This window comes from Sus scrofa, chromosome 4 (genome assembly GCF_054392235.1).
Source record: "Sus scrofa isolate SSC_HxYL_T2T_F1_AM1 chromosome 4, Sscrofa_HxYL_maternal_Yorkshire_Landrace_v2.0, whole genome shotgun sequence".
In the NCBI taxonomy this organism is placed as follows: Eukaryota; Metazoa; Chordata; class Mammalia; order Artiodactyla; family Suidae; genus Sus; species Sus scrofa.
The window spans coordinates 98604712-98626563 of record NC_139386.1 but is presented as its reverse complement, the minus strand read 5'-3'; the positions used below and the strand labels follow the sequence as shown (position 1 = coordinate 98626563).

General features: G+C 47.2%; 2 protein-coding genes and 1 pseudogene across 6 annotated transcripts in view; 1 reads left to right on the top strand and 2 right to left on the bottom strand.

Moving 5' to 3' along the window:
• Positions 1–4247, bottom strand: part of ARHGEF2 (Rho/Rac guanine nucleotide exchange factor 2) — a 55861-nt gene extending 51614 nt beyond the window's left edge. For 4 of the 5 annotated variants that reach the window (XM_013996963.3, XM_085020228.1, XM_021088470.2 and 1 more), the window contains exon 1: positions 4018–4241. The gene's annotated coding sequence lies outside the window, so the exon portion shown is untranslated. 5 annotated transcript variants of the gene reach the window in all.
• A 4427-nt stretch (positions 4248–8674) lies between these two features.
• SSR2 (signal sequence receptor subunit 2) lies at positions 8675–19535 on the bottom strand. The gene is made up of 6 exons (XM_001928470.6): positions 19489–19535; positions 18631–18785; positions 14953–15051; positions 13532–13640; positions 10379–10456; positions 8675–9263 (listed from the first exon to the last, which is right to left on the bottom strand). Exons 2-6 carry the CDS (start codon positions 18783–18785, stop codon positions 9153–9155), a joined length of 552 nt encoding a protein of 183 aa, XP_001928505.1. The 5' UTR covers positions 19489–19535; the 3' UTR covers positions 8675–9152.
• LOC100519480 (glutaredoxin-1 pseudogene) lies at positions 16287–16695 on the top strand (annotated as a pseudogene).
• Positions 19536–21852: the final 2317 nt, after the last annotated feature.

Genomic DNA, 21852 nt, shown 5'->3' with positions numbered 1-21852 from the left:
ATAAATGCTATTATTATGATTATCAACATCATCATCATCATCATCATTTAGGGGCAGAGAGAAGGCAGGGCAAAGAGAAATTCAGAAGTGGAGAGAGGAAAGAAATGCAAAAATAGATATTACATGAAGGTTACCCCACTGTTCTCTCTCAAAAAAGAAGAAATAACCCACAGGCTGACACTAACACAACTGTGATGGGGACTAATTGTCATAAATAACTTCTGATAGAAAAGAACACAAGCAACCAGAGCAAGAAGGATCCTGATGAACCCTGATGAAGCTGCCCTCTTCAAAGAGAAGGGAGGGAAAAAAACAAAAACAAAAAAAAAGAGAAGGGAGGGAGAATGGCTTCTGGTAGTTTAGAGCAGGGGATGGCAAACTACAGCCTGTGGGCCAAATCTGTCCTACCCTTTTTTATTTTTTATTTTTATTTATTCATTTATGTATTCTTTTTTTTTTTTTTTTTTTTTTTTTTTTTGTCTTTTTAGGGCCGCATCCACGGCATATGGAGGTACCCAGGCTAGGATCGAATCGGAGCTGTAGCTGGCCACCTACATACACCACAGCTCATGGCAATGCCAGATCCTTAATCCACTGAGCAAGGCCAGGGATCGAACCCGTGTCCTCATGGATGCTAGTCAGATTCGTTTCTGCTGAGCCACGACGGGAACTCCTGTCCTACTCTTTTTTAAATGGTTGAAAAAAAAAATCTAAAAAAGAATACTACTTCGTGACACATGAAAATTATATGAAATTCAAATTTTCAGTGCTCATAAAGGGATTTTTTTTGGAACACAGCCATGTTCATTCATTTACATATGGTCTGTGGCTGTTTTTGCATTACAACAGCAAAGTTGCTAGTTGCGACAGAGACCATATGGCCCGCAAAGCCTAAAATATTTATTATCTGGGTCTCTACGGAAAAAGTTTGCAGACTTCTGATTTGGAGAAAGTGGGTCTTAAAATCTCAGGAAGGAGGGAGTAGAGAGCAAAGAGAGACATTAAGGCTCACTGCGCACCAACCAGGCATCTGTGGCAAGTTTGGGGGAGGAGGGACATCCAAGTGCCCAGCACACCCGTTTCCTAAAGAGCCTACAGGGGGAAGAAAGTTAATCGTAATGAGTGCCTACATCATCCTGTGGGATCCTCATAATCGATTCTTTAAATAGACATTATTATTCCTATTTTACATAGGAAGAAACAGGCAGAGGGAAAGTAACTTGCTCAAGGTCACAGGGCTATAAGAAGTACAGCTGTTTTCGGAGTTCCCATCTTGGCACAGTGGAAACGAATCTGACTAGGAATCATGAGGTTGCGGGTTCGATCCCTGGCCTCGCTTAGTGGGTTAAGGATCCGGTGTTGCTGTGAGCTGTGGTGTGGGTCTCAGACACAGCTCGGATCTGGCGTTGCTGTGGCTCTGGCATAGGCCAGCAGTAACAGTTCCAATTAGACCCCTAGCCTGGGAACCTCCATATGCCGCGGATGCGGCCCTAAAAAGACAAAAGACCAAAAAAAAAGTATAGCTGTTTTCAAAACGGATCTGTTAGCACTGTAGAGCCTGAGTTCCTCTCTGAAACCAGAAGGCAAGTTCCCAATGAGAGCAAATGGCTAGTTTTGAACGGAAATCTGGCAATACTATTATCAACCCTGTCCCCGTTCCTCTGCACCCCTAGCCAAAGAAAGGGACTAGTTTCCAGAGGAAATGAGATGGGGGTTCCAAAAAGTGAAACTTGTCCTTTCTACGGCCTTTAGATCCTACAAGGCTGATGAGGTGATGGGGGTCAGGCAGGCCTCTGCTTCTGTTTGCTGCCAGCAAACAGTGGGGGTAGGAACTGCTGAGAACAACCATATAGCTAGTCACAGGGGACTTTGGGCAATGCTGGTGGGCCCCTTCGAAGACTGGGGGGCTCCCTGAGTCTGGCTCTGGGGTCCTAAATCTCCCAGGGCAGGGGCAATAATGCGGAAGACCCAAAAGAACCAGATAATAAAGACTGGGGTGGGGGAGGGAAAGGCCAGATGACCTGGTCTGCTGGCTTCTCCTCCAGGTCTCCTAGTCCTAGGGGGACAGGGTCATAAAAAAACACTTTGATGGTTCGAAATTTAACCTACCTGCTCCTTCTTCTGTATAAAGTAAACCATTAATCCAACAGTGTCCTGGGAGTTCCTTTGGTAGCTCAGAGACCAATGACTAAGATCCATGAGGATGCAGGTTTGATCCCTGGCCTCACTCAGACATGGCTCGGATCCCACATTGCTGTGGCTGTGGTGTAGGCCAGCAGTTGCAGCTCAGATTCGACCCCTAGCCTGGAAACTTCCATATGCCGAGGGTACGGTCATAAAAAGCAAAAACAACAACAGCAACAACAACGAAACCCCAACAGTGTCCTGCAAAGGGGACTAAAGTGGGGCTTCAGGTAAAGAAGATCCTGGTAACCACAGTTCCTTCCTACCCCTGCTCCCGTAACACCCCCTTCAGCGGCAGGTCACATAGTACCCTAGTGTCTACTACCTCCTCACCCTACCCTGACCTGGCTACCTCTCTGCTCTGTTTCTCAGCGTGAGACACATCAGGTTTTGCTGGGTGCCGGACCCTGGAACTCATCCTCCTTCCCTGACTCTCCTGTCAATTGCTGGAGAGTAGTATCACCATTCCCAAGATCAAAGGAAAGGCAACATGTATGGAGAAAGAATTCCTTCATTCAGCAAACATTTCTTCAGCACCTATCAGGGGTCAGGCACAGAGAAGAGGACCCAGAAGGGTCTATGCACAAATACCTTGGTGGGGCACGTGTAGCACCTCTTTGTGGGACAGGGGCTAGCACAGGCAAAAGCCACCTGCCCACATCAGCTTTTGGGTTGACTCTTCAGAAGCATCCACCTGCTTCCAGAGCTCACAGGGCAATTATCCTTTTTACTGTTAGTACTTAACTCTGGAAATTCAAAGCTTGATAGTCAGGCATCCCCAGTCCCCTGATCTAACCACTTCTTCTTCTACTAAGTCAGAAATCAAGCAACTCAAACACCCACCCTAAATCACCCCCACCTCCCTGATATTAGGTTCACAAATCAGTCAGGATTCTTTCTGCTTTGGGCTTCCAAGTGTGACCATCTTTTCTTTTTTTCCTTTTTTGTTTTCTTAATTGATTTGCAACTGAACCTAGGGAAACTATCCTCTTTCTCCTGGCTCTGTATTATTTGACCAGGGCTTGTTGGGACCCCGAGTAGCCCATGATGTGTGGGGGCTAGGGAATAAAAGGGGCAAGACCAATCAGTGTCAGTTTCCTGGCACACATTCTGGGTGCCACGACAGAAGGGTGGGGCAAGAGAGGGGCTGAGGTTCAGAGGGACACACCTGAGAAGACTTTGGCCGCTTCATTCCAGGGAATTAACCCGTCAGATCCCAGGGAACAGCTAAAGGGAATGGGTGGAGTAGGGCACCCCTAATCTTTTTTCTTTTTAGGGCCACACCTGCAGCATATGAAGGTTTCCAGGGTAGGGGGTGAATTGGAGCTGCAGCCACCAGCCTACACCACAGCCACAGTAACACCAGATCTGAGCCACATCTGTGACCTATACCACAGCTCACAGCAGTACTGGGTCCTTAACCCACTGAGCAAGGCCAGGGATCAGACCTGCATTCTCATGGATGCTAGTCACATTCATTTCCTCTAAGCCACTAAGGAAACTCCTAAACTTCATCTTTAATACTGGGGTTATGAAATGTCAACCCCGGAGGAGTGTGAGGATTACGAATGGATATAAAGGCTTTGGCATCTCTTGTCACACAAGTGGTAAGCGTTAATTGTTGGTCATTATGGTGATTTCCTATTTGCACACTTGTGCATGTGTGTGCACACACACAAACACAATGCGCCCTCTTTTCAAATGGGAGCTAAATGCTGAAGTGGAAAATTGTTCTGCCAATTCCTGGGGGTGCTGAGGGGCTCCTGATCCCTGCCTCTGGGGAGTGCCCATTCATGACATCAGGACTCAAGGAAAGGGAAGAGGGAAACTCACCAGACTTGGGAGGTATCCCAAAGATGGGAGAACTGTTCCTGCTCTCGGACGGTGACTTCAGTATAGGAAGAAGTCCTGTTTCAGGAAGCCCCTCTAAGAAATCCAGTCCAGTACCTTAATGGGGGTGCTTCTTTCTTGGTCCTTTTAAGGGACTTGCTCATGGTCCAGAAGTTTGCATAGGAGACAGAGGGGACTCATTCCAGTCCAGACCAGCTGCCTCTTCTAAGACTCTAGCCCTTCCCTTCCCCGCCCTACTTCAAACACCCTAGATGGTGCTGGGGCTGTGCCCAGGCCTTTAACCCCTTGAGTGCCAGTGCTGGTTCCCGAGGATTCCTGGGTCCCCTGTCCTCGGCATTCCCTAAACAAAGGATGGCCACCAGATTCAGGCACATGTGGAAACAGATACAGGAAACCCAGCTGGGGTCACCTGAAAGGGAGGGTATATGGGAATTGACATCCCAGGAAACCACCCTCCCTCCAGGAGAAATGGGGAGGGGGGGTGGATAAGGGGGAAAAGAGGACATCTCAGAGAAAGGCCCAGGGCTGGAAACCTACTTAACAGCAAGGTCCTATTGGGGTCAGGGAGGTCCTTTGTTCTCTTGCAAATTTGTTTTCAAAACTGTTTGTCTGTTCCCTTTAAGAGGCAGGTTACAGGAGGAGGAGGAGGAAAGTCTGGACTTTCTGTGATGAAAGTACAGGGAGGAGCCATGACAAGGGCAACATCTGCAAAGGGCCCTCCTTCAGCCAACAGAACAGGGTGACTGGGCAGCTCGGCACACACACAGCTCTGACTCCCGGCTTGTTGTGGATACCAGGCACAGGATATCTGCCCAGCTCTCCACCTCCTTCCCTGATAACTGCTTCTGGGGGCGCTGACTCACCCTCGCCGCTTCCCTGAGGCAGAGGACGGCGAGGCAGACATTGGATTTCCCGAGGTACTGGGGAGCCTCCTCCCTGATGGGCCCTGTGGTCTACTGGAAAGGACATGCTGGAATTGGCAGACCTCGACCACCTCTGCGCACTTAATAGTTAAGAGGCCTTGGAGAAGTTACCTGTTAGCCTCATCTGGAAAATGGGGATATGAAATGAGAGATGTACAAATAGTTGAACACAAATGCTGGGCCCATAATAGTTATTCAATAAATCTGCTAGCAGCCACTTGCTGTGACCTTGGATAAGCCACTCCACACTCTGCCTTAAATGAGTTAAGTTAGGCGATCCACCGTCCATCCTTGCTCTGTTCCTCTGGATAAGAGGAAGAGGGCAGTTGCTGCCTGATATGGAAACTGTGTGTCTTTTCCTACCTAGCTGGGCCCCAAACCACATGAATGACAACGGTTCTCGCTTTGCAAGAATACAGGGGTGATAACAGCTGCCTTGTTTTACCTGTGTACAGTCCCTGAAAATCCTTTAATGAAACAATCCTGTGACTGTCCAGGTGAGGACACAGGCTCCGAGAGGGGGAGAGATTTACCTGAAGTCAGCCAGCCAGCAAGTGGCTAAGGTGGGGCTGGGAACCAGCATTGCCGCCTCTGTCCCTCTGTGGTCAGTGCTGCTTCTACCACCCTGAGCCACTTTCTCAAGGGATCAAGCACTGACAACCTCCCATCCTATCACCAAACCGCTTCATTACCCCCAGCTGCTTGGAATTTTTTTTTTTTTTTTTTTTGCTTTTTAGGGCCACACCCATGGCACAGAGAAGTTCCCAGGGTAGGGATCGAATCAGAGCTGTGGCCACTGGCCTACACCACAGCCACAGCCACAGCAATGCCAGATCCGAGTCGTGTCTGCCACCTACACCACAGCTCATGGCAATGCTGGATCCTTAACCCATTCAGCGAGGCCAGGGATCAAACCCACATCCTCACGGATACTAGTCAGGTTCGTTTCTGCTGAGCTATGACACAGGAACTCCTTAGAAATTCTTACAGCCATTTCACATTGACTTGCTTCAGGTAAAGTCCCAAAGCCTAGGATGTGAAGAGGCTGGTAAGCTGGGCCCCTGGCTCCTCCTGGTACCAGCGCTGGGTGTGGGTGAGCAGGTGCCAGCTAAGTTAGGATGTGGGAGGGAGAAAAGGCTGGTTTCCAGGGGGTGGAGAGATGTGGAACACACAGACAGCTGGCTTACTATATTGCCTTTTAGGGAGGAAGCCCTCAGCTTGGATACCCAACCTCCAGGAAGGATGTGGGGTCAGAGCTTACTTTCCCTCTCCCTTGCAAACCTGCACCAAATCTGAAGGGTTCCCATCTCCCTCAGGTAATTTCCATCAGCATGAAGTACTGCCTGCTACGCATCTTCCAGTAAATTACCTCGAGAAGAGGGCTCGATGCTAAAAGCAACTACTCCAGCTAAGTAAGTTTTGTCATCTATAGATTCTAGAGGCTCTTTTTTTTTTTTTTTTTTTTTTTTTGTCTTTTTGTTGTTGTTGTTGCTATTTCTTGGGCCGCTCCCGCGGCATATGGAGGTTCCCAGGCTAGGGGTTGAATCGGAGCTGTAGCCACCGGCCTACGCCAGAGCCACAGCAACGCGGGATCCGAGCCGCGTCTGCAACCTACACCACAGCTCATGGCAACGCCGGATCGTTCGTTAACCCACTGAGCAAGTGCAGGGACGGAACCCGCAACCTCATGGTTCCTAGTCGGATTCGTTAACCACTGCGCCACGACAGGAACTCCCTCTAGAGGCTCTTATACTCTTCAATGCCACTACTTAAAGGAGGCTCAAATTCCACCCTGACTCCAAGGAATTTGATCTCTCGAAAGAGGAAGTATCTGGTTTGGGCCTTTTTTCAAGGTGCCTGTGACACTACCTTCACGATGCTTCTCTTGTCATCTGGCTCATACCTGGCTGGGTTCACCGCCTAGTCTCCTCTGTAACAAGGGCCAGGACACAAAGTGCTGAGTTCTGCAAGGAAAAGACTGTACCAGCTTTCGGAACAGGAAGACCTCCCAGAACTCAGACTGAGCAAGACAGCTCTTCTATTACCTTCCAGAGTTATCAAGTTTATCCTACCTCTAAACCAGAACTCCTCCTCCTATAACTTGATTCCTCACTCTGTTTGCAGTGCCACTACACAGATGGCAAATAGGGTGTTCCCTCCTGCGAAGACTAACATTCCATAGTCCTAGAGAAGAGGATGGTACGTATCAAACTAGCTCCCCTTCCCTTCCCTACACTTCTCAACCCCAAGCTTCTAAGCCACTATCTTCTCCCCCACTCCCCTGAGTTAAGTCCCAGGTCCACTGGGAACACACTGGACAAAAGCCAATCTGTCCTCCTTGCCTTCTGACCTGGCCAGTCCTGAGGTGTCCAAGCCGCAGGCCCTGCAAGAGGGATGTAAGCTGGTGGAGGGCTACTCCATTTGGGGCCTCCCGTTGTCTCCATGTCCTTTTCATCCTTCTTGGGGCCCAGAAGTTCCGACTGCTGGGCGAAGGAAAGGTTAAACTGGTTGGGCAGCACTCCCCCCCTCCTAACCCCCCAACAGAATCTAAGCTGGGAAACTTGGTGGCAGGAACAAAGCGGGTGTTTGTTGCGTTTCTCTCCTGCCTGGGAGGCTGTTCTCGGACCACGGCATTCCTGGGTTGGACAGAGTCAGCTCAGAGTGGCTTCTCCCCACTGCTGCTGCAGCAAAATCCACTGCCTTTCCATAGGCCATACTTAGGTAACAACTCAGGGGATCGGGCACTTCTGCCCGGCCTGAGTGCAAAGTGGAGGCAGTGAAAATAAATTCAAGGGAGTTCCCGTCGTGGCACAGTGGTTAACGAATCCGACCAGGAACCATGAGGTTGCGGGTTTGATCCCTGCCCTTGCTCAGTGGGTTAACGATCCAGCATTGCTGTGAGCTGTGGTGTAGGTTGCAGATGAGGCTTGGATCCCGCGTTGCTGTGGCTCTGGTGTAGGGTGGCAGCTACAGCTCCGATTCGACCCCTAGCCTGGGAACATCCCATATGCCGCAGGAACGGCCCAAGAAATGGCAAAAAGACAAATAAATAAATAAATAAAAATAAAGGCATTAGTTTAAAAAAAAAAAAAAGAAAGAAAATAAATTCAAGCTTAAGAAAAGATAGTTCCTAAATAGAAGAGCTGGAATCAAGCATAAGAGACAGCTTTTCAAGAACTGTGAGTGGAGTTCCTGTCGTGGCTCAGCGGAGACGAATCCGACTGGCATCCATGAGGACGCAGGTTCCATCCCTGGCCTCGCTCAGTGGGTTAATGATCCGCCACTGCTGTGGCCGTAGTGTAGGTCGGCAGCTACAACTCTGACTCTACCCCTAGCCTGGGAACCTCTGTATGCTGCCGGTGCAGCCCTAAAAAAAAAGAACTGTGAGTGTACAAATCAACCCCGTGGCCTCCTGGGGCACGAGAAGAAACACAGGCTCTCTCCCCAGCCTCTCTCCTCTACTGGGGAGAGGGGCTCACAGGCAACAAGGGTTCAGGAGAATGTGCGGTAACTCGTTAGAACAGAGAGGGAAATACCTGACGGAAGCCAAGGTGTTCAAACAGGGTGGGGCAGAGGGATATCCCTGTAGGAACAGGACACACAATCCCTAGAGCAAGGAGGCAGGAATTCAGCTCTCTTGCCCAGAAGCCTGGGCACTCAGGGCCTGAGTACCAATAGCAGTCAGAGCTCACTCAGGTGAGGGGAAAATGGACAACTCAGGGTGGCATTTGTTTTTATTAGAAAACCCCGTTTGGTAAGAGCTTCCCTAAGCCAGCAGAGACACTGGGTAACCTCCAAGAGCCCCCACAGCTTTCATCTGATCTTCCACTCTTTTCTGAAAGAGGAGGATGGGGGGATGCGGTGGTGTCAGGCAGGCTCAGAAGCGCCCCCTCCTGGACCCCTGAGAGTTCATATCACCAGCAACATACCCCACAGCACCTCAGTCAGTGGTGCACCGCAGGACCTCTAGGCTCAAGGCTGTTGCCGATAGCATTCCTGTTTGTGGGGCTTCACGATGGAACCAAGGAGGCTCTCATAGACTCCTAGGCCTGGGCCTTCACTCTGGCTGGGAGCAGGGCAGAATCCAGGAGAAGGTGGCCAAGGACTAAGGGAGAACAGGTTGCATTTGAGATACCCTTTGGAGTCTGGAAAGCACCTGGATTTCTTGGGACGGGAGGGCTGCGGAAGCCCCACTCAGTTCTTCTTGGTTTTGGGGGTGTCATATTTCCTCTTGCTGGAGTACCACAACAGCAGGGGGATGCCGATGGAAGGGAGGGTCATGACTCCGAAGGCTGCCCAGTCCAGCTGTGGAAGACAACAAAGGCCTTGCTTAGAGGTCTGGATTAGGGCACAAGGAAGGGACCAGGACGGAAGGGGTCCAGTGAGAGAGGGGGCAGTCCAGCCCAAATTTTGACCAGAACCTTGGCAAGAAGGTTCCTCTCTGGCCAGTCCAGACACAAAAACAACTCTCTAAAGACCAACAGATCTTCCAAGCTATGAAACCAAAGGCCTCACCTGACCCAACAAATCTGGAAGAGAAGTTTCTCTCTTACAAACAACCTTTGAAGAGGGAGATGCCCAGGTCTTGCCCTGACAGTCAACCCTCCTGTGACCTAACCCTGCCCACACCACCAGCCCCTCTTCCATCCCTCTTGCCTCACATTCTGCTCTCTGGCCTCACTAAACCACCTGCCCTTCCTGGATGGCACCACACTCTCTCTTCTGAGATACTCCCTCTTCCCAGATCGCCTACCCTTCCTTACCTCCTCTTTATCTAAACTTCCCTCCTCCAGAAAATCCTCCCTGACGCTCAATGACCAGGTTAGATGTTCCTGCTGCAGCTCCTCCAGCATTTTGCCCACCCCACTGACTTGTGCTGAGTCCTCTATAAGCCCATAAGATCTCTAATGGAAGGGGCTGTGTCTTGCTCACCACTGTTTTTTCAAAGCAAAGCACAGAACTGAGCATGTAATTAGGAACCTTGTAATTACTCACTGAATGAATGAAGAAATGAATCTCCTCATTCATTACTTTAGGCAAACCTTCAAAAAAAATTCTCTCCTAGATTAGATTACAACAAACTTCCTATTTTAACCTTCTCGATGCTCTATGACTCTTTGAATCTAAGCAGATATCCTTTTAATCCTCGAATCAGACCCAGGACTCTAAGGTGGGGCCCTACTCAAGGCTAAGTAGGAAAAAAAGGCAGTTTTTTTGGTTCTGGCAATTGTGACTTGCCCCACATCTCTAATCATGGTTATATGAGGGTATTTGATGGCTGGCTGTATCAGACACCAAAAAACAGATATGATGAGAACCTATCAACTAGACCTATCTTCTAAGGAGGCCAAGAGAGCCCAGAACCAAAAAGGGTGTTCTCCTCCCAGGGGAATGCCAAGAGAGAAGACTGTAAAGCTTACAAAATGGGGGGAGAATCTCCTATCAAACTCCCGCTGAGCCAGGATTCCCCCCTGTCCAGGTGCACTGGTGAAGCCAATCTGAAAAGAAGAAAAGAAGGGCATTAAGGCAAGTTTCCAACACTTTCTCATCTGGGGAAGGGCAGCACCGAGGAGCCAATCTACCACAGTTCTAAGCATGAGATTCTTATTTTCCAAAGGCCCAAGAAAGCATCAAAATGAGGAAGAGTTTTTCAAATAGAGTTGAGTGATTCTTAGTGTGTTGTAAAGAGGAGTAAGTTAGGAGCCAGGAGATGAGACACACATGATGAGCATTTACTAAAAAAAAAAATAAAAAATAGGCCAGGTGTGCAGCTGAAATTAAAGCCAAATTCTTTGATCTTAGCCCCAGACTCTGGAAAGAGTTGCGCAAGGGGAAACACTTCCATACCTCACAAGCTGACATGAGGTGCAAATGAAATTATGAAAAGGATTCTGAAAAGTAGAAAGCCCTACCCAAATGTACATTACTAGAGGAGGGGCTGAGGCCGGCCCACATTCCTTTGCCTTAGAGAGGAGGCCAACAGTTTGGAGCACCCTCCAAACAACTTTGCTCCAAAGTGGGAGCTGAGGCTTTATTTTGTGTCTTTTAACCCATCAAGGGCCAGGTGGAACAAAAGAGTCCTAGAGGTGGTTCTAAAAGCAGACATGAAAGATGTGAAAACATAACCAGGTTTACAAGAATACGGTTTCATGTGGTTTATTTAAAAAAAGATAACAACAACGACCTACTGTGTAGCACAGGGAACTATACTAAATATCTTGTAATAACTTAGAGTAGAAAAGATATAAAAAAATATAAATGTGTGTGTGTAAATAAAGAGAAACTAAACTTAAGAAATCATTATTTTTTTCACTTAAAAAAAATATATATATATATATATATACACAGGAGTTTCTGCTGAGGCATGGTGAGTTGAGGACCCAGTATTGTCTTTGCGGTGGTGCAGGTTCAATCCCCACAGGGTCCAGCATTGGAACAGTTGTGGCTCAGATTTGCTCTCTGGCCCAGAAGCATCCATATGTTGCGGATATAGCCAAAAAAAGAAAAGAATAATAAAAATAAAAAATAAAAATATAGAAACATTGAAAAAAAAAAAGGTAATTCAGAGAGTACACTGAATGTTCTTGGATTTCTTTTTTTTTCTTTTTTTGTGGACACACCTACAGCTTGTGGAAGTTCTTGGGCCAGAGACTGAAGCCATGCCACAGCAGTGACCCGAGCCACTGCAGTGACAACACCAGATCTTTAACCCATACTGAGCCAAAAGAGAACTCTAAAGACTCTTGGATTTCTTCTAGTTCTATGGTTGACTCTGTTAAGACCCTTGCCTACTATGCACTCACTAAGTAGCCTAAAGCCTATTTGTATTTATAAATTCATGACCTAAGCTTTTGGGAGGCTAGGAGAGTGTCTTGATGTCCTTGGTATTCCCTAGAGTCTAGCACACCGCAGGGACTCAGTAACGGTGTGCTAAGCTTTACATCAATCAAACAAGATTGTTCACCACTGAGTTTTTACTCCATATGGGAAAGAGAAAGAAATCTAAGTTCCTTGCTTCAAGGAACTTAGAATTAAATTGGGAGGTGGAGATGAGGGAAAGACCTAGACATAAGAAAGAGAACTAATGGGAATTCCTGGTGCCCTAGCAGTTAAAGGATCCAGTGTTGTCACTGCTGTGGCTCTGGTAACTGCTGTGGTGCAGGTTCAATCCCTAGTCTAAGAACTTCCAAATGCCATGGATGCAGGCAAAAGAGAGAAAGAGAGAGAGAGAACTACTGAAGACAGTCAATCATTAAATGTTTGAGTGGCAATGGACTAACTATAAGAGTCAAATAAATGCAGATGTAGTCATTGAATGTTTAGTGAAAAAATGGGGCAGAAAGAACAATATGAATTATAAAAGCAAAAGACAGAAACAAGGAGATGCAGCTCAGAGCTGGGTCTTGAGAAGACTTCAGATAATGAAGTGGAGGAGGGAGAATACTTCAAACAGAAAACAAAGGTAGGAGTTTCCATCGTGGCACAGTGGAAACGAATCCAACTAGGAACCATGAGGTTGCGGGTTCCATCCCTGGCCTCTCTCAATGGGTTAAGGATCCGGCGTTGCCGTGAGCTGTGGTGTAGGTCACAGACGTGGCTCGGATTCCATGTTGATGTGGCTCTGGTGTAGACTGGTGGTTACAGCTCTGATTGGACCCCTAGCCTGGGAACCTCCATATGCCAAGGGTGTGGCCCTAGAAAAGACAAAAAGACAAAAAAAAAAAAAAAAAAAAAAAAAAAAGAAAGAAAGAAAGAAAGAAAACAAAGGCAAGGTGGAAAAAATGAGCACTGAGAAATGGGGAGGCACTACAGGAAGGAGCTTGGCCTAATTAAGACGGAGAGTCCTAATGGACAGAGTGAGAGGAAGGGAGAAGCAGAAAACAGTGAGCCTACTGGAAGTTATGCAAGGAGAGACAGAAATGCTCAGCCTTGATGCAATACGCAGGAGCATTCTAAGCAAGGGAAAGACAGACAATGGAGACTGAGAATTATCTGACAGAGGCACAGATGATGGATTGGAAGGACAAGGATGGCAAAAAACTGGGTAGCATGTGACACCATCTAGATTAAAAGCAGAAGGAAGAGGAAAGGGATCCTACAGTACCCCCTTTCTCTCTCTCTCTCTTTTTTTTTTTTTTGGTCTTTTTAGGGCCACACTCGTGGCACATGGAGATTCCCAGGCTAGGGGGGTCCAATTGGAGCTGTAGCCGCCAGCCTACACCACAGCCACAGCAATACCAGATCTGAGCCGTGTCTGCAACCTACACTACAGCTCACGGCAATGCCGTATCCTTGACCCACTGAGCGAGGCCAGAGATCGAACCTGCATCCTTATGGATCCTAGTCAGATTCACTTCTGCTGAGCCACAATGGAAACTTCTTCCCATCCATTTTAATAGCTTGATTCTGAAACTTTATAATTTGAAACAAACTTCTCTCCTAAGGACAATAGCCCAAGTTTCTGGTCCTTTTTATCTTCCTCAGAATTTAGCACCAACTCTGGAATTTTTTTGCAAGAGTTTCAAAGGAAGACAAAGCTGAGCCTCATCCAGCTAAAGGTTTGGGCAACTCACCACAACAGGCCCATCCTCCTGGGCCAGGTAAGTAATAGTTGCTGAGGTGAAGTTGAAATAACCAGCCTTGAGAGGGCGCAGGACCACGGTGTGGGACACATTGCTAGCACTGGCCCAAGGGTTAAGGAGGGAAAAAGATGAAGCTAACAAACTTTCAGCTTATGGACTAAATGCACCATTTACAAAGAGCTGTCAACATATGCAGTGATTTCCTATCTACAACACTCTGCAAAATAATAAACACAGGCTTTTTTTCTAAGCCTAAAGTGTGTGGGATAACATCTTTTTAGTCAAGTTTTGGGGAGTCCGTAATATACTCAGTAACGTGGTTTTTTAAGTAAACTTTCAAAGCAGTGTATGTTATAGATGAAAAATTAGTTACTTAAAGTCACAGAAAATCTTTCACTGATTATAATTATAACTGAAGAAAGTTCTTTTTTTTTTTTTTTTTTTTTTGCCTTTTCTAGGGCCACTTCCCACAGCATATGGAGGTTCCCAGGCTAGGGGTCTAATCGGAGCTGTAGCCGCCAGCCTACGCCACAGCCACAGCAACGTAGGATCTGAGCCGCAGCTGCGACCTACACCACAGCTCACGGCAACGCCAGATCCTTAACCCACTGAGCAAAGCCAGGGATCAAACCCGCAACTTCATGGTTCCTAGTCGGATTCGTTAACCACTGCACCACAACAGGAACTCCCTGAAGGAAATTCTTGAAAATGCAAAACAAAACCAAAAAATACAAAAAGAATGCCTACACTCACTGCAAAATCTAAATATACTTTAATTCACAAGGGAAAAAAATAATCTAACTCAAAACACTGGGGAAATAACCAGGAGATCCAAATAAGAGTTTCATTGAGTAAAAACGAGTCTTTAGAAAGTCACCCAGGACCTCCCTACCAGCATCCCACTGAACTTCTCTTAAAAGCACTTTCAACATGTTCACCCAGCCACAAATATCTATCTACACTTTCCCTACATAGTGTGTTTTAGGGCCTTATAACCTGAACTTCATGCGCATGATTCTCACCAGTCTCTCTTGCCCCCTTTTTTTTTTTTTTTCAGGGCTGTACCCTCGGCATAGGGAAGTTCCCAAGCTAGGGTTTGAATCAGAGCTGCAGCTGCCGGCCTACACCACAGCCACAGCAACACAGGATCCAAGCCGTGTCTGCAACCTACACCATAGCTCACGGCAATGCCGGATCCTTAACCCATTGAGTGGGGCCAAGGATCAACCCAAGTCCTCATGGATGCTAGTCGGGTTTGTTAACCGCTGACCCGCGACAGAACTTCTTCTCTTGACCCATCTTATCCAAAGAGGTGACAAGAATGGTCATGCACACCCAGACCGCTTGAAGTGACCCTGCTGCTTTGGCCCCTCTCCCCCACTAGCCTTCATCACCCAGCGTCAAGAGGATACGGAGCAATCCGGTCCCATTTGACATTGAGCATTCCAGAGACAATGCCAAAGTCTTCTGGAGGGAAAGAATCATCAGAGAGTTCCACATCTAATGCAGCACTAGAAAACAGAGGAAACAAAAACAAAAGATCAGTTAAGTAATGGATATAAAATTAAAGCAATCAGGGAGTTCTCTTGTGGCACAGTGGGTCAAGGATCCAACACTATCACTACAGTGGCCTGGGTTACTGCAGTGGCAAGGGTTTAATCCCTGGCCTGGGAACTTCCACATGCTGCAGGCACAGCAAAAAAAAAAAAAAAAAAAAAAAGCAATTAGCAATCAGATCTGCCTGACTGTACGAAAAAAATTAGGACTACGGAGTTCCCGTCGTGGCGCAGTGGTTAACGAATCCGACCAGGAACCATGAGGCTGCGGGTTCGATCCCTGGCCTTGCTCAGTGGGTTAAGGATCCGGCGTTGCCGTGAGCTGTGGTGTAGGTTGCAGACGTGGCTCAGATCCCGCGTTGCTGTGGCTCTGGCGTAGGCCGGGGGCTACAGCTCCGATTAGACCCCTAGCCTGGGAACCTCCATATGCCACGGGATCGGCCCAAGAAATAGCAAAAAGACAAAAAAAAAAAAAAAAAAAAAAAAAAAATTAGGACTACAAAAGACAGACATGAGTCACATACTAACTTGGATTTGTTGCACTAAAGAATCCAGGTCAAGGCCTAGATTCTGAGTGCTAAAATATTCGAATACCTAGGAAAGGGAGTTCCTATTGTGGCATAGCACAAACGAATCTGACTAGTAACCATGAAGATGTGGGTTCAATCCCAAGCCTCGCTCAGTGAGTCAGGAATCCGGTGTTGCTGTGGCTGTGGGGTAGGCCAGCAGCTGCAGCTCTGATTCAACCTCTAGCCCAGGAACTTCCATATGCCATGGTGAGGCCCTAAAAAACAACAACAAAAAACCCAAAAAACAAAAAACTAGGAAAGACTGGACCCAAATCTATCTTGTTTTCTTTTTGTCTTTTTCTTTTTTGGCCGCCCTGAGGCATGTGGAGTTTTTGAGCCAGGGATCAGATACAAGCTTCAGTCTCAACCTAAGCCCACCAGATCCTTAACTCACTGTGCCTAGCCGGGAACCAAACATGCATCCCAGCACTCCCAAGATGCCACTGATCCCACTGCACCATGGCGGGAATTCCAGCCCCAATCTATTTTGTCTCCAATTTCTTCTCGTGTGTGTGTGTGTGTGTGTGTGTGTGTGTGTGTGTACATAAGGAGGGGAAGAGGAGCAAGATTCATCTGGAAGAGAAAATTAAAGGCAATAAAATAAAAGAAAGGCAACAAGAATATTAATGAAAGAAAGGAAGCTGAGGTTTTATACCCAAGCAATATCTGCAATTGAGGTTTCCTCCCTGGGAGGCAGCCACCTGTCAGCATGGCTCAAGCATTTGTGAACGGCAAAATCCAGCCTGGGAAGGTGGAGGTGTCCCTCAAGCCCACCTGCCCCTACTGCAGAAGGACCCAGGAGCTCCTCAGCCTACTGCCCTTCAAACAAGGGCATTTGGAATTTGTCCATATCATAGCCACTGGTGACAGCAACAAGATTCAAGATTATCTGCAACAGCTCATGGGAGCCAGAATGGTACCTCTGGTCTTTATTAGTAAAGAATGTGTAGGTGGATGCACCAATCTAGTAAGCATGCATAAGAGAGGGGAGCACTTGACTTGCCTGAAGCAAACTGGAGCTCTGCAATAATTACAGAAGAGCAGACCCCAGGCTGGTAACCTCCTTGAGAGCTGGATGGCAATGCACAAAATGACAGCACTTCCTGGTGGACGGACCTGGGGCTACCTTACCCCAGCTGCAGCAACTGTTTGCTTAAAATTCTAAAACAGGAGTTCCCATCATGACTCAGTGGTTAACGAACCTGACTAGCATCCATGTTAACTAACCTTGGCCTTTCTCAGTGGGTTAAGGATCCGGCGTTGTTGCCGTGAGCTGTGGTGTAGGTCACAGACACAGCTTGGATTTTGCATTGCTATGGCTATGGAGTAGGCCGGCAACAGTAGCTCCAATTCAACCTGTAGCCTGGGAACTTCCATATGCCGAGAGTGTAGCCCTAAAAAGCAAAAAAAATTCTGAAAACATGTTAACACAAATAACGGGGAGAGGGTGGATTTGGGGGAGCAAAACCATATTTTTCTTCTTCTGACTCCGTATTAAAAGTGGATCACCTTGCCCCAAAGAAATCTGAGAAGTTTGATGGATGTCTTGGGTTTCTCGTGGATTGGCCCTTTGGGTCCAAAAGACCATGACAAGTTACGGCTTAATCACTGATCTCAAAGATGTTCTTTACACATTCGTTTGGCACATGGTCTTCCTAACTGTTCTCGTGTGCTGAGACTCTTTTACCTCTACACCAGTATTTCCCAGCCAAGTTTACCCCAGCCCCCCTCGGGTGAATCTATAGTTGGTTTTCTGCTACTGCTCAAAAATTTTGTCAAGGTTGACTTTATGGAATTGGTTTTACAAAATCAATAGGTAGTTTGAATGTTCCTTTTCACACTTCATGTGTCTCCCTGGCTACCATCCCCACCCCACCCTACTCTGAGAATCCCTGCTATGAACGAGTGTCCTGAACCACGACAACTCACAGATCTCATAGGAAATGTTTAACAATGGTGTGAAGGGTCTGAGCACCCAATGAGAGATGCCACATGAAAAGTGAAGCACACCTGGTCTTCCCCAGAAATCAGAGGTATGAGAGCAGACGTGGCGATCATACGGTAACCCTCTGCCATGTAAGACGGTCTCCCAGGGCATCCTGAACAAGTGTGTATTAATTGGTTTAGATTTAAATGTTACCACAGAAAACTTGTAACCCCCTCCCCCAAGAACATGACTGAAATTTTGGGAAAGACTGTTCTAAATGATTTTTCTCTTTTTTTCCCCTATTCTGTGAAAACTTAAGACTCCCATACTATGCAGTTTGTTCTAGAATTGCAGGATCAAGTTATTTTTCCTCTGCAGTCTCTATCTCTAGTCTGAATAATTAGTCTCTTTGCTAATAAAGAAGTATGCAGAGATCAAAAAAAAAAAGGAAGGAAGGGAGCTGAAAGAAACCTTTGAGGTAACAAAGGATCATGTGTTTTTTGCCTTTTTTTCTTTCTTTCTTTTTTTTTTTTTTTTTTTTTTTGCTTTTTTAGGGCTGCACCCACGGCATGTAGAAGTTCCCAGGCTAGGGGTCGAATTGGAACCACAGCCACAGGAATGAGGGCTCTGAGCTGAGTCTGCAACCTAAACCTGAGCTCACAGCAACGCCAGATCCCTTAACCCACTGAGCGAGGCCAGGGATTGAACTTGCGTCCTCATGGATCCTAGTCAGATTCGTTTCTGCTGAGCCACATGGGGAACTCCTCTTTTCTGCCTTTTCATCCTTCTCTCCCTATTTCACACAATTCTTTCTTCTTCTCCACTATGAGACTCTAGCAACTCACAAAATTGGAGGATGGTTTCCTGTAGCTTAGGTAAGAATATCCTCCTCCAAAAGTCATCCAGCAGTGAATTCATTTACACACTATACCTGTTGCTGGAGTCCTCCCAAAGATAAATCATTACTGATCCCTGTTCCCAGTCAAGATACCTGAGAAGCTTAAAAGGGCCCAACCTATAGCTTCAGGGCCTCCTTACCTTGAGCCAACATTGTAGATGTTGTACTGTAAGGTCAAGTCTCGCCCCTCCACAGCATATCTGTTCAGCAGTGATTTGGAGGCCAAAAGCCTGGCTCCTTCTTCTGCTTGAGTGACAGCAAAGAGAGTCAACACCACGAATGCCAGCAGCCTCATCTTTGGAGGAAAAAGCAAGTGAGCAGTCAATCCAAGCATGTAAAACCACCAAAATCTTTCTGACAGTCCTTTCTTACAAAGTCCGTCAAAAGATCTTTTGAGCTCATCAAAGCAGCGGCCACTTTCACAGAGCAGAGTATACGCTACCAAAGCTGTCCCATTCGCAAGCTTCCCACCAAATCCACCCTGCAGCCCTCGAAAATCTGTAGACCTCCAGGGCATATCTGCTACCTATTACTGCGAGGGGTCCTGGGTGCTCCCCAATTACTGGGGTCTTCTGAGAGAGCTCCATGTGGCCCGAATAGAGGTTTCCTTGGCCTGCCGCATTTCGGCCCATCTCGGAACTGTAGCAGCCTCTAGCTTTCCTTCACACAGGAATCCCTCACGACTGTTGCCGTTCCCCGGCTGCTATTCCTCCACCAGCACCCCAGGTATCCCAATGCGCGCTAGCGGGGTCCTCCCTCACGCCCCTGTATCCTACTGTCCATTTTTCCCGCGGGACCGCATTCGTCCTCGTCTTCCACATCCCTTTCTGGGGCCCTCTGAGGGCTTAGTCTGTTCTGCCCCCCCTCCGTCTCTTGCCAAGATTACACGTCCTCCAGCCAGCGTGCTCTATTCCCTCCCCGCCCTGCCAAAGCTAACCCTCAGCCGCTGAGTGTTGTGTGGACACGAACTTTGGCACCCCCAGAATCAAAGGACTCACCGTGCGCACCCCACAAACCCTTCAGGGGGCCACGAAGGCCGGAAGAGAGCGTCAGCACCCGAAAGACCGGAAATGAGCTCTGGCCGGAAACGTTGGTACTCTGCTGGATGCCTTCTGGGAGTTGTAGTTCTCAGACAAGCCCCACCTTTCCTTTGTAGAGCGCGCCTGCCTCCGGGATGCTGCAGCCTCTGTGATCGATTTGTCTGTGCTCCTTCACGCTTTTCTTTCTTTTCTTTCACGCTTTTATTATTCTGCCGTCTAGAGTGGCTTTTCAAGCTGGCTTTCCAGTACCGTAGATGACCAGCACCTGATTAAGTGCTTTGTGGGACTGGCAAACGTAGAGATTAGGATCTTCTGTCTACAATGTCGAGTGTACTATCGAGCTAGGAATTAGAGAAAAACTGTTGCTCTCGGGGCTACCACCATTCTCTGTATTTCTAGGCGAAAAATTTACTCATCTTCTATATCCAGTTAGCTACCCTAGAAAGCCCTGAACTTTCCTTAGAAGCCCTTTGAGGTTCCAAAAAAGTAGATCCTTTCTTTAATTTTTTCTTTTTTTTTTTTTTTTAGGGCCTCTCCTGAGGCATATGGATGTTCCCGGGCTAGCCGCCTCTGCTGTCTGCATCACAGCTCAGTGGAAGCTTAACCCACTGAGCCCACTGAGTGAGGCCAAGGATTGAACCCTAGTCCTCATGGACACTAGTCGAGTTCATTACCGCTGAGCCACAACGGGAACTCCGGCTTGGTTTTTGGTTTTTTTCTGATTGTTTCTGATCTGGAAAATCTACCTTCATGATTAGGTGCTATTTCTCTAGTGTACACTTATTCAGAGATCCTACAGTGATGCTGAACGCACAGGAGGTGCTCAAGAAACACCTGCTGATTGGACGAATTTTCATCATCTCTATTTACAGTCTCCTTATTGGAATCTATTCTGACTAGAGGAGAGATTTGAGAGTCAATTGCTAAGGAAAATATTTCCATTGAAAGACTTCCAAAAAAATACAACTTCTTCCTGCCATCTTCAAGGGAACCCCACCAAGAGATTGAAGTAGAACTTTTTTTTTTTTTTTTTTTGTCTTTTTTTGTTGTTGTTGTTGTTGTTGTTGTTGTTGCTATTTCTTTGGGCCACTCCCGGGGCATATGGAGATTCCCACGCTAGGGGTTGAATCGGAGCTGTAGCCACCGGCCTACGCCAGAGGCACAGCAACGCAGGATCCGAGCCGCGTCTGCAACCTACACCACAGCTCACGGCAACGCCAGATCGTTAACCCACTGAGCAAGGGCAGGGACCGAACCCGCAACCTCATGGTTCCTAGTCGGATTCGTTAACCACTGCGCCACGACGGGAACTCCTGAAGTAGAACTTTGTTAGATGAACATGGAACTGCGTGCCAGGACCAGAGGCATGCAGAAATGGTAAGGCTACCTAGGGTGCACTCTGTGCCCCCAGGGCAGTGTCACTGGTTTCATGTCCTGTTTTGTGGTTTTTAAGGCAGAACCCAAGCTGCCCACTGACCTCTCTTTTGGGATCTGCAACAAGAGGGCCACCAAGAGAGTATGTGACCAGGCCGAGAAGGAAGTGGCAAGCTGCTTTCAGGCTGGTGGCTAGGCAGGTACCCAGAAATAGTCTTGCTGCAAAATTTAGGGGCTTCAGATGGGCATAAGTTAGCTGGAAGTGCACTCGGTAAATGGTAATGGAGTGAATATGAACCATGTCTGTTTTTGAGAAACATCCAGAATCAAAGCTGTTACAGTAACTTTGCAACAGTCATTTTTCCTTTTTCTTTTACATTCTTTTTTTTATTGTGGCAAATATACATAACACGAAATACACATAACATGAAATTTACCATTTTAAATGTAAATGTTCAGTGACATTAAGTGCATTCACATTATTGTGCAGCCATCACTACCACCCACCCCTTCCCAGAACTTTTTCATCTTCCTGAACTGAAACTCCATATACCTATTAGGCAATAACTCCCCTTTCTCCTGTCCCAAGCCGCTGGCAGTTATTCTATTTTCTGTCTCTATGAATTTGACTACTCTAGGTACTCCATAGAAGTGGAATTTAACAATTTTTTTTCTTTTTTTTTTTTTTGCTTTTTAGGGCCACACCCACACCACATAGAGGTTCCCAGGCTAGGGGTCTAATTGGAGCTACAGCTGCTGGCCTGCACCACAGCCATGGAAATGCCAGATCTTTAGCCCACTGAGCAAGGCCAGGGATCGAATCCGCAACCTCATAGTTCCTAGTCAGATTCGTTTCCACTGTGCCACGATGGGAACTCCTACAAATATAATTTTTTTAATTTACACAAATAATACATACTTAGGAGTTCCCACTGTGATGCAGTGGGT

Coding starts and splice junctions, on each gene's coding strand:
- SSR2 (XM_001928470.6), bottom strand. CDS start 18,785: ATGAGGCTGCTGGCATTCGTGGTGTTGACTCTCTTTGCTGTCACTCAA. Junction 15,052..18,630: donor ATCTACAATGTTGGCTCAAG/GTAAGGAGGCCC, acceptor TCTGTTTTCTAG/TGCTGCATTAGATGTGGAAC. Junction 9,264..10,378: donor GGAGATTCTCCCCCCATTTT/GTAAGCTTTACA, acceptor TGTCTTCCACAG/CTGGACTGGGCAGCCTTCGG.